This window comes from Thamnophis elegans, chromosome 4, assembly GCF_009769535.1.
Source record: "Thamnophis elegans isolate rThaEle1 chromosome 4, rThaEle1.pri, whole genome shotgun sequence".
Lineage (NCBI taxonomy): Eukaryota > Metazoa > Chordata > Lepidosauria > Squamata > Colubridae > Thamnophis > Thamnophis elegans.
The window spans coordinates 83,660,810-83,673,395 of NC_045544.1; the positions used below are offsets into that span (position 1 = coordinate 83,660,810).

A 12,586-nucleotide genomic window follows, 5' to 3' on the forward strand; every position below is an offset into this window, starting at 1 on the left:
CAACCAAAATCTTTCTTCCTTGTAAAATTAAGCTCAGTCTTGTGGAATAATTTTCAACAAATTTGCATCCTATTATATTGATAGCCTTTTGCATTTTTGAAGAGCACTATTATGGCTCATAATAACTTTTTCTCCAGGAACAGATGAAATTTTTCCATTGGATTCTCATAGATTCTACCACGTAGGCCTGTTGTCACCTTGCTTAATCTTCTGGATATATACTAGTTTCTCAATCACTTGACATGAGCCCAAAATTGGAGGCAATGTTCTATGCACTGTGTAATAGAGAATAGAAGCAATGATTCTTAATCTTGACACCGTATTTTTTGATGGAGCCTAAAATAGTAACTTTGGGAGGGGCAACTGCATAATACAATGATCACAATAGAATTTTACATTTGTGGATTAACAATATTACAAATAGAACATATTTTAAATATTGAGATTATTACTCATGATTTTATCATGTTAGCATTATAAAAATACTACTGTAGCAAACCAAAACCAACTTGGATTACTTTGATCGATTTTAAGAAATATGAGATGTAAACTAAAGATGTGTTCATTTCAGAAATTATAATCTGGTTCTCATGTACTAATTGAATACAAATGAATCTCTTCCCTTACTATACTTGAATTAGGAAACATTAATTCTAAACTCACAAGCATATATTTACAAAAAAAAGTGCAGCTATGTAGTAGTGCAAAGAAGTAATAGTAAAATATACATTATTTTATTTATTGCTACAGATTGAACCCACCTATTCATTCTATATGGATTCTAGATTTCTGTTCCAAAACTACGTGGGATAGCATAAACGTTTATAACATTTTTCAGTTTAAAAACGATACAAATAACTAGGATTGGGTATGCTTGCAGGTAAATATTTTTCAAATTAGAGTACTTGGCCATGGAATGTACCATATTTTTCAGAGTATAAGACACACTGGAGTATAAGACGCGCCAAAGTTTCTAAGAGGCAAATTTTTTAAAAAAGTTTTTGCACTCTGCAAACCTCCCCAAAATGGCCCATTTTTCGTGAAAGTAGGCCAGGGTTTGTTTTTTTTCAAAAAAGGGGCATGAATAGCCCTTAGGAGGTTTGTAGTGTGTACCGGAGGGGGAGGAGGCAGTAAAAAAATGGCCCATTTTTCACAAAAATGAGTCCATTTTTGTAAAAAAAGGGGTGGGGGCATTAGGAAGCTTATAGAGTGCTCCTGGGGGCTGAGGGGGCAATATTGAGCAAAATATGGCCCATTCTTTCCTTATTTCTGCCCTCCCCAGCCCCCAGGAGTTCTCTGAAAGCCTCCTGCAAGCTATGCACAGCCATTTTGGTGAAGGGGGTGGGTTTTCAGGAGGCAAAAAAATGCTGTATTCAGTGTATAAGACACACCCAGATTTTCAGCCTCTTTTTTGAAGGGATATGGTACTTCTTGAGGTATTATGTGGATTGAAACATAATTGTCCACTGGATTTTATTATACAAATGTTACAAAACAGTACTGGCAGTTTATATATTTACTTTCAATTAATTATTTTAGCCTGATTTAATAGTGAATTATTTCAACTATGTATATTCATTATTGACTAAAATCATTGGTATTATTCAAAGGCCCACTTGTAATATTTGTAATATGAACAATGTAATTAGAGACCAGGCAGGACAAAACATACTTTATTGTACTGCAACATCAAAACACATGAAGAGTACATCAAAGACCATGCCAATGACAGATCACCAGAATAATAAAATAAAGGGGATATACTGAAATCAATATTAAAGACTATTCACTATACTATTTTAAGTATCTTTATTGAACTTAGCTGCAGCATACACATCTACTGGTATATCTTGTCCTTCTAAATTGCGTAATAGAAATTTTTAAAAGATCAAACTAAGAGGGATGGCAAAGTGCCACCTCTGGAGTGCAAAAAATATAATCACAATCCCATCCCTCTTCAGCCTGCTACTTATGTATGAGAGACATATTCAGAGAACATAATTCCTAAAGACACTTGCAATGGTCTCACTTCCTATCCCAGCCATTACCAGTGTGGTTAGGATGATTAAAAGTTATTACCAATATCTCACAAACTATAGCAGGGATGTCAAACTCCTGACCCGTGGGTTGGGTGCGTCACACACTGGCTACATCTGGTTTAGTGAAGGGGGAAAAAGTCCCGATACTTTATGTGACGCCACCATGACGATGTGAGTTTGATACACCTGAACTATAGAAATACTCTTTTATATTCTTTGCTTAATGGTAGAACTTAACAAGTGCTTAGGAATCTATTGCAGTAAAGCACATTTCATGTGTGTCCTTATTTATGAAATATTTAGTACTGACAAGAAGAGTACAAAATTGTGATTAGTCCAATAAGATTCAGCTCGGGAATTTCCAAAAACATGCCACTGAGGGAAGGCCATGCCAGCAGCAACATTTGGGCACCAGTGACTAAAGAGAGTATATAGAAATATTTGCTCTGATGAAGAATCAGTATTGCAACACAAATAACTTGCTAAAAGAAGCACCAGATCATTCACTTACAAGGTACAGCCTAATGAGCTTCCTATGCTGGTAAAAGCAGTAAAGGTCCAGCATCACAATGGTAAGATGCATCTAAGATCTAAGCTTTGATATCAGAAGCAACATCTGAAAACAAGTTGTAAGCTATTTAAACAGGCATGAATTAAATGCCTGAATGTATACGTGCCCTTTTTCTTCATAATCAGGTTTAATGCAGAACTAAAGGTTAAGTGAACAAAAGGGAATAAACTCCAAGCTTAAGAGTAAGTTTCTACTTAAGATCAACTAAGAAGGAAAAGGAATAAGATAACTTGCTCAATCCCCATAATTATCAACATACTTTTGAACCAATGCAATACAGTCATTTTTCAATATTTTAAGTTATGTTTGGAAAAATAGAGACGTAGTTTTGTCCTATTTGCTTAAACAAGTAGTAGAACATCAGCCACATGGTAAAAGTGTTGCTTAGGTAAATGAGAAATGAGAACAACTTTGGGTTATACAAAGAAAGATAAGCATAGATTCCATTCTACCAATGAACCCCAACAAGAATATGAATCAGCGGCCAGCACAAACTGGACAAAACACTGAACCTTTTCAGCATTCTTCACAAGGTCAGACCTCTTCGTCAGCCAGTCAAGTAAGGTGGAAAATCTGGCTAAAAATGAAATAAAAACTGAGGACAAAATGGAAATAAATTAAAAGGCATAGCTAGACTAAAATTTCCTTATGATGTAACAGGTTTTACAAACTAAAATACAACTGATTTCTCTAATGAAAGAAATTTCCAAATTCCTTTTAGATGAGTTGAAGCTTCAAATGCTTACATAGCTGAGACTGAAAAAGTGTTATAGCATCCAGATAACATTCTCTATGAATAGCAAGAAAAGGGTTAAAAAAAGAAAAATAATAAAGAAAAAGGAACATTCCATATGGAATTCTCTTTCCCTCTCTGTAAATTCCCCCTTTCCCTCTCTTTGTAGTTCATGAATCCAACGCAGATGCTAAGGTGACAGCGTATGTAAGTAAGGGTTGGTTTTTTTTGTTGATTTTTCTTTTTTTAAGTTTCAACAAAGAAAGCCTGAAGACGAAGAGATTTCCATTCAGGAGTTATCAGACGGAACATGCTCTTCAAAACCTTCACTTTCTCGGACTAAAGCTCTTTCCAGGATAACACGGCCTTCCTTGTAGCGCTGGCTATCTTCGGTGGCAAATTCATATATCCACCCAAGTTTGCTGTTGCAGTTTTTGCAGCTCACATCACGAACCATATGACGACCAGTGAGCATAACTCGGTCTTGAACTTCACTGTACTGCAGATTTACTACCTAAAAAAAGTTAAAAGAAGAGAAGCATTTGATTGATTTATATAAGAGCCAAGGTGGCGCAGTGGTTAAATGCAGCACTGCAGGCTACTGCTAGATCAGCTAGATCAGCAGGTCAGCGGTTCAAATCTCACCGGCTCAGGGTTGACTCAGCCTTCCATCCTTCCGAGGTGGGTAAAATGAGGACCCAGATTGTTGGGGGCAATATGCTGACTCTCTGTAAACCGCTTAGAGAGGCCTGAAAGGCCTATGAAGCAGTATATAAGTCTACTGCTATTGCTATTGCTATTCCATATTTCATTTAGGCGCTCAAGGCAACACTCTTTTGTCACCCTTCCCTAACACCTCTGTGAAGTAGGTTAGACTGGGAAAAATTACTGGCTGAAAGTTAGTGAGCTTCCATCGTCAAATAAGCTTAAATCTCGATCTTTCTACTAGTCAGACACCTTTTCCCATTGAATTATATTTTAGTCATATTACATTTGCAGTGACGACTTGCAATCATTAGAGAACTATGGAAAAGTTGATTTTCAACTTTTAATGTCAGTCCTTGACTACTTGGTATAAGCAGCACAATAGCTTTAATTGGAATTTTTTGCTCTGTTGATAAACACTGCTATAGTAACAATTCCACCAGCATTTTTTCTTCCCCTAATTACGTTCTCTATTTTGGACACAAAGTACTCTGAAAAATTAAGCAAGCCATACATTTTAAGGAGGTAGAATTTAGTCCATAGTAAGGTCTAGAAACGTCCAGCAAATCCTACACATATTATGTTTTACTTAAGCAAATATAAGTAAATTAATGAACTTGGTCTATAAGTTATAGTTTGCTACCACTTTATCTCCAATGTTTTACCCATTTACTATCAACATTCTCAGTAATTGAAAGTTAACTTTTTAACAAAAATCTATATTGTAGTAAATTTTACATCTGAAAAGAACCCTAAGTGACTGTTACTATCACATTGTTAGAACTCTTAAATGGACATTTCTGTTTCACCTAACCCAGAGATAGATTCCGACCGGTTTGGCCAAACTGGTAGTAGTATGGCGGCCTGGGTCACTGGAACCAGGCCTGCCACACCCCTGAACCAGTTACCCAGTCGTTGCCATTGCCATCTTGTTTTTGAGTTCTGTGCATGTGCAGAACAATTTTAATTGAACTGTGCATGCGCACACATGAGTGAACCGGCAGTAAAGCCAGCCAGAACCCACCCCTGACCCAACCATATACTGCAGGAATACTGAAATCATACTGCTAACTAATTTTAGATGTCTTTAACTAACCTTGTTAAATAAAAAGGCTCGTCCTGTAGCTCCTGTAAAACGGGTAGATATAAGCTCTGAGCGGTTGGTCAAAATTGTGTCACAATTTGCACAGGAGAATAGGCGAGTACCACCAATATGATCCAAGAAGATGCGGCCCATTTTAAAAATTATTAGAGCCCTAAAAAACAGGAGAAACAAATTGTATTAATGTTGAAAAGTCAAAGTAAAGCAAAATACATATGAGAATTATATTTTTAAAATGTTGACAGAGTGTGTAAATACTAGAAATAATTTTCATAAATATTCATTGTGGCTACTTAAAGGAAGATATCTCCACCTTCATGGAGATACAAAAATATCTATTAGAAGTTGTCCTCATATTCAAAAAGGAGAGAAAAATCAGATGATTTGCAAATAGCTCAAATAGCTCACAATCCATCTCCCTATGCTGCTTTACAAAAACCAAAAAGAAAGCAAGAAAAATCACTTCTTCATTACTTCTATTATTTATTGTATAAAATAATCAAGAGCACTGAATGCAGCCAGATTCTTTTTCCTCTCTTGAATAGCCATCTGCCCATCTGTACCACAAGACTGTGTAAGTCTACAATTCCATATAGGTTTGTTGTTTCTTTTAATAAAATGAAAGATGATGTTCCTCTCCGATAAACCCACTTGGACAGTCTCTCCATGCCATTAGCTTCAATGTTATTTGGGGTCTTCCAAGTTAGATCCCAAGCCTTATTCTGAACTCGGCTTGATCCGTCATAGTAATTTCATTCTGTGGTTTTGATTTTGACTCTAGCGGTCCCTTAATCATATTACTTCAGTATTATTACAAAATCTCCAACAATTCATGAAATAATTTGTCTGTGACCTGTCCCTGGCCTGTTTGTCCTTACTCTCTTCAACTGATTCTATTGCCCAATCATTGCTTGAGGGACTCCATTTTGCTACTTTTCCCAAAAGCTGTGATTGAATAATGAGGCAGACAATGCTGCTCTGATCCCACAGGGTAATCTGATCCAGTATGTTTCTATACATTCAGAATCGAATAATCCCTTCCTACCAAGATATTTTTATGTAAGCAAATTTTGGAAGGGAGTATCCCTAGAAATTCACTTTAGTAATGTTGCTGAATCTTTGCCTTAATCAGTACCAGAGCCTAACCAAGATTTTGAATTAAAATGTGTTTATCTCATCTCAGATGATCTATTTGAAATTGGCCCAATTTTAGGCTTTGCTTGATAGTGTGCAACCCTGGGAACTACTGACCACAGAACTTGTCAGCAGCAACTTTTAAAAGTTGCAAAATGTAGCATTAAAATATTTTGAGCATTTAATAGAGTCTACATATTAAAATACACATGTAACTTAAAATTATAGTCTTATACGAAAAGCTTTAATTTATGTGTATATGAAAAGAAAATATAATTGATACTTTAAAACATCAGAAGATTCTTTTGTTGTCCAAAGATAAAAGAACAATGGATTTAAATGAAAAGAACACAAGAACAGGAGGATACTTGCTGCAGAAACAAAATCTTAGAATTTCTAAATAAAGACAAGTTGTCATGGGTAATTATAGTAGTCTATAGTGTTGTATTAGAAAATAATTGTATAAGACCATTAAATCTCCCTACGAACTTTCATGATTCGATGTACCAATATTACACTTATGGGAGATCAAACTGCAAGCCTTTGATTGGAAAGATCATAATTAGAAAGTAGCCCCAGATAAATCTGGGTAAATAGACCAGGATAGTCTATTTACTATACTTGGAATATATGCTACTTCTTATTTTTCCATGAGGATACACAAGAACAACATGGAATTAAAAGATGGAGGAAGGAGACCAGGAGGAAGGATATGGGGGAAAGTAACTTTAAACTGCCAGAATGAAGCCACCTTCTTGACTTTATCATTGGCCAAAAATAAATCATTATTGGTATGTGTTTCTGGTAGTAGCTGATATATCAGGAGATGGACCGAACTATTTATTGCTCCTCATTTACACAGTGTAAATCCATCCATGAAGAGCTTCCACCTGAGCATATTGGTTTTACATTTAGGCACTCTAACTCTCAAATGAATTCATGGTTCTCCAAGTAGTATAAGGGAGGTCAGGGCCTTCAGCCATATCCTACTTTAATGTTATTCCTTGCTCAGTGGTTTCCTTCCTTCATTTTTTAATTTGACTTTGTTCTTATGTGTCCTCAAGAATGTTTGTTTTGCCATAAAGCTGTTCTTAGATTTAAGTCAGTGGGCTTTGGGCCCATGTCCATCCGTTCAGAAGATTTGAGGATCATTTTCTTGTTAGTTCTCTCGGAATCTGCTGCTACTTCTCTCCTGATCTTAGATGAGGCAATGCCAGCAAGAGGATAAATTTTGTCAATTGGTGCAGGTTTGAGACAACCTGTCACTAAGCATACTGCTTCTTTGACAGCGATAACCATTTGTTACCTAGGCTACTACTAAATTCCTAAGAACTTGATAAAACCAGCCACCTGCAACTGTCAGATGAAATATCTCACTGACTACAAAGCATATAAGAGGTTTATTTAGGCAGATATGTGTACAAAAATAAATGTTAGAAAACAGTGCAGTATATAACACTTAGTTTCAGATTGCAAACATCATTCTTGAATGAATAAATCAAGCTGTAATCTAAAAATTATCACTGAAGGCCATCATATGGGAGCACACCACCAAAAAAATACAGCATTTCAAAGGCATTCATTACAACATATACTGTTGTAATCTAGCTATATAATTGTATGTCAGATGAGAATGTAAAACTCAAATTTATAAATATTCTCTAGTATACTATTCTAAAATGTTTTACACTGTAGGCTGGTGGCCTACTATCCATTGTCTTGTGAATACTTCCGTCTAGATTCAAAGCTGACTATATTTCATAAATAGTTTTTACAGAGACCAGATGGGAAAGTTGACCCCCTTGCTCAGAAAATAAGAATATTCATTTAACAAACTACACTAGGGAAGGAACTTTGGTTTTGAGATGTCAAAATCTGAAAAGACATGAAAATCATACTATGTTGTTATAATTGTTCTTTTTTACCCATTTTCAACAAAACAAGGAATATGGAAAAACCTAGCATACGCTTTCTTGTAGAATAATGTATAAAATTATTATTGTTCTGATGTTTTAAAGGAAAATCACTTGCCCATTAGCATTTTTCAATTTATGTTTCATCCATATGATTATCTTATTATAAATTGAGGTTCAATGTATAACTGACTCCTTCCAACTTTATGGTTCTATTATCTTACAAATTAAACATAAAATGTCTCATATTTTAAAATTACAGTGGTTACAGATTGAAAAAATACTAAATATCTATTTTATTTTTGTCCGGTTATATTAATTAAAAAATGAATTTAAAGATAACAAAAGGGGCCAGTTTATTGTTCCATGATCTGTATAAATTTGGTTAAAGAATTGAAGCTTAAGTAACTATGTTTTTGCCAGAACAGATAATACAGTCATCTTCAGTCAATTGGGAAAATTCACTGGATTGATATTAACAGTTCAAAGTTACTCATGCCCAAAGTATGAGCACAACCATTACTACAACTGGATTTTACCTACTTTATTAATCCCACCCACTCCAGAAGTCTATACAGACAATTTAAAATAACGATTTAACATCCTATCAGGCATGAAGACCTGATACTATAGGAAAGCCAAAAGTTAATTCAGATGCTTAAGGTTTATTTAATCCATTGACCATCTTCAGAGTATTTCAGGATATAACCATCTCCTCACCATCATTCTTTCTCTGGATTTGTTAGATTTATTTATTACCATATGGTTTCCCCACTGATATATTTATTAGCAAAGAAAAATAAATCTTAGGGTTATTTTGGAGAGGCACCCTTTTAAAAACTTATTTTAATCTACGTAGAAAATGGACTGAAGAAATCTATAAGTTTGTTTGATTCATGCAACATTTTAATTATAAAATAAATACAACTTCTTTATAATTAGTACAAAGAATTAAATGCAGTGGTATCAACATAGTAATTCACATTCCAGACTAGAAAATAATAAATTCTAGTCCTCCTTAAGGCATAAGAGCCAAATTGGTGAGTTTGGGCCAGTTACTCTTTTAGAAGGAAGTTGTTTGGGGATTGGTATACATTTTGTTATTCCTTAAACGAATGTGAAATAAGTATCTGAGTAATTTTAACACAATTCGAATACATTAAGACGCTATATGAAAAATCTACTTTACTGGATAAAGTAGTACAGTTTCAGTTTTTTACAAAAGTGGACTACTGAATAAATCGAGCATGGTTAAAATCTGTCTGTCCCACCCAGCTAATGCCAACTCCTGGAAATACAACGATCAGGCATTTTGAACCAAAGAATTAACTGCTAGACTTATTTCTCTAGTTACTAGAGAAAGAAAGAAAGAAGAAAGAAAGAAAGAAAGAAAGAAAGAAAGAAAGAAAGAATTGTCTCCCGACAGCATTTCCATCACATGAGCAGCTGTGCCACGAATCTTCACACCAATCAGGAGAAAACACTGCAGGAGTTACTTCTGCCACTTCCGCCAGAAGAGCCAGAAACCCAAGACCCATCCAGGCAGCCTGAAATCTGGTCACGTGCCTCGCAGCCTCCAATCGGCAGGGATTCTGCCTACTTCCTTCACATGTGAGAATGAGGTGAACCCAGATGATTTGACAACACAAAAAAGAAACAGCTGACAAAGAGACCAGAGTAGGCCTCCTGTTGTTATCCCCACACAGCCAGATAGGAAGGAAAAGCCAAGCTTCTTTTGACCACATCAGCAGTGATAGATTTAGAAAACTTTTACATTCAGGAACCTCTTTATAGCTATGGAAGACGAAGAATTTATACAAAATCTATATTCTGTCAGTGAAGTGGCTGTATTGGGAGAGAGAGAGAGAGAGAAGGGGGGGGGAACAAGAGAATACTCAAAACAAACATTTTAACTAGCAGCATACCTCAGTAAGCGAACTGCAACAAGCCTAAGAATTTGTACCACTTTTCGGAATCAGTACATCGATGGACGGAAGGACAAAAACAAGCAGCACCAACGCAGAGCTTTCAAAGCCTTGCTCAGAATAAGGCGTAGGCGTGCAAACATAAATAAAACACTGGGAACACCCTCAACAGTTGTCCTTAGCTGGAGGAGGAGGAGGAAGCAATGGAGTGGAAAAACAGGAATGAAAGGACAAAAGCAACCGCCACAAGCTCTCTTTAGCCCCACCGTCGCGGGACAATCCGGGGGGCTCGCACTTTTAGTCCGTTTTGCCGCAGGAAAGCAATCCTCTTCTCTGCGGCGCCGGGACAAAAGGCAGCGGGGGGAGTTGCTGAGGCTCAGGGCAAGCAGCCCAACCGCGCGGCGGATCCAGGCTGAGACGGAGGGGGGGAGGAGAGGAAGCAGCCCTTTCGCTGTTGCGGCCGGAGGAGGAGAGGATGGAAGGGCGGCGGGCCGCTGGGGGAGGCGGCGGGTCGAGCCAGAGGGGAGGAAGGAGGGCGGGCGCGCGGCTCCATGCCATATTGGGTGTTATTGTGCCCTAAGTGAGTGTTATTGTGATAATGCGAGGGCGGGGCTAGCTGGGGGGGGGGTGTTTGGCTGCTGGAAAGGGCAGCGCGAGGGAGGAAGGGAGGGGGAGTAAACGGGAGGGAGGTTGGCGCTGTCTGTTTGTGTGTATGGGGGGAGGGGAGTTTGGGAGAAAGAAAACAAGGAAGAGGCGCACCGGAGTGCCCGTCGTCGAGCAAAAACAGCGAGTCCGGAGAGAGAAGGGGATGCGAGGGCCCCCGAGAGGCTCTGCAAGGCCCCGGGCGCGGCCCCTTCGGCCACTGGCCTCCCCCGCCACCCTCTCTTCCTCCAGCGCGTCTCCAGAGCCCCGCCGGAGTAGTAGCAACAGCAGCAGCAGAAGCAGCCATTACCTACTAAGAAGTGACCCTCGACTCCGCGGCAGCCTAAACCGAATGGAAACAAGGGGCAGCCAAAGAGCCGCCTTGGTGCCGGCTACCTGCTTCGCCTCCCGAGGAAGCTCTTTCAACTCAGCCAGGAAGGTCCCACTCTCCGGCCCTGGCTTGGCTCCGCCCTCCCGGGAGAAGGCCCCTCCCTTCAACTGTGTCAGACGTGGCCATGCTAAGCGGAGGAGCGCCGTCTCCTCTGAGCGCGAGCCACGCCTCCCCCCCCCCCCCGCTGACGCGGCTCGAGCCTCGCACAAACATTGAGGCCACGTGGGGGAGGAGGTTCCTTAAAGGGCCGGAAGTCTGAGAAATTCTCTGTTTTGTTCTTTTCCTTATAGAGCAATATGACTGAATTCTGTCGCCCAAGGAAAGGAGGGAAGAAAAAGATCCATGATTTAGTACAGTGTTATTGTGGGAAAGGAAAATGAAGACATGAGGTCTTAATTAAGTGTGTTCATTCCTTCAGCAGAAAAGGCCTCAACAATGTAGGGCAATAGATATATGTACATGGATCGTTCCATTGTCTGCTTACAAAAACAATATTGAATATTGTAGGCTTAATTGCAATAGACTGGAGAGTTGCTGCTCTGAAAAAACAGATATTATGTCATTGTCTCAGAGGCTTTGTATGGCTATAGATAATTTTTGTTGTTAGTTGTGAAGTCGTTTCCGACTCATAGACAACATTCCTCCAGGCCTTCCTGTCCTCTACAGTCCATTTAAGCTCATGCCTACTGCTTCGGTGATTCCATCCAGCCACCTCATTCTCTGTCCTCCCCTTCTTCTTTTTCCCTCAATCTTTCCCAGCATTAGGATCTTCTCCAGTGAGTCTTTCCTTCTCATTAGGTGGCCAAAGTATTTGAGTTTCAGCTTCAGGATCTGGCCTTCTAAAGAGCAGTCAGGCTTGATCTCCTCTAGGACTGACTGGTTTAATCGCCTTGTAGTCCAAGGGACTTGCAGGAGTCTCCTCCAGCACTAGAGTTCAAGTATATAATATCCATTTAAATTGTAAATGTATAGGTAATGTAAATGGGTAGGTACAGTGTATCTCATGAAACGAACAGATTAGTGGACACAACTACTTGCTAGCAATTGTTGGAAGTTAAATCCCACCCCTCTCCTAGAGAAATGAAATATTTTAGGAAATATTAAAAAGGCAGAATATTTCCCTAAAAAGAGAAGTAGAAACTCAAGAGAGGCAGAAACTCAGTTGCCCCCACCTTTGTGAATGAGCCATTAAAGGCCTGAGCCAGTCTATTCTACATAAGAAAGGTGGGATTAACCCTCTACGATCTCACCACATTGCATCTAGGAAGAAACAATGCTCAACCAAACTTGGACTCAAAACACAGCCTGCAGAGTTGCCCCTGCATGGCCCTATGGAAGTCTGACAACCAATCAGAATACAAGCTCAAGTTCAAAGCCCAGATAGGGCATAAAACCAGGGACTTTCAACATCTCTGCCTTCTTTTCTTCTTC

At 38.6% G+C, this 12,586-nt stretch overlaps 1 protein-coding gene across 3 annotated transcripts; it reads right to left on the reverse strand.

The window, feature by feature from the left end:
• Window positions 1-1,657: 1,657 nt before the first annotated feature.
• On the reverse strand, window positions 1,658-11,260 carry YPEL5 (yippee like 5). Of its 3 annotated transcripts, none has more exons than XM_032216557.1 (3): window positions 11,161-11,260; window positions 5,145-5,304; window positions 1,658-3,857 (listed from the first exon to the last, which is right to left on the reverse strand). In XM_032216557.1, the coding sequence occupies exons 2-3, from the start codon at window positions 5,283-5,285 to the stop codon at window positions 3,633-3,635; spliced, it is 366 nt and encodes a 121-aa protein (XP_032072448.1). In that variant the 5' UTR covers window positions 5,286-5,304; window positions 11,161-11,260; the 3' UTR covers window positions 1,658-3,632. The 3 variants fall into 3 exon arrangements, with proteins under 3 accessions (XP_032072448.1, XP_032072447.1, XP_032072449.1); XM_032216556.1 differs by having other exon boundaries at window positions 11,075-11,256; XM_032216558.1 differs by lacking the exon at window positions 11,161-11,260 and adding an exon at window positions 10,123-11,012.
• Between the last annotated feature and the right edge of the window lie 1,326 nt (window positions 11,261-12,586).

What these genes read in the sequence shown, in the direction of transcription:
- YPEL5 (XM_032216557.1), bottom strand. Translation starts at nt 5,285, where the DNA reads ATGGGCCGCATCTTCTTGGATCATATTGGTGGTACTCGCCTATTCTCC. An exon ending in GAGCCTTTTTATTTAACAAG is followed by an intron (nt 3,858 to 5,144) that starts GTTAGTTAAAGA and finishes AACTTTTTTTAG; the next exon opens with GTAGTAAATCTGCAGTACAG.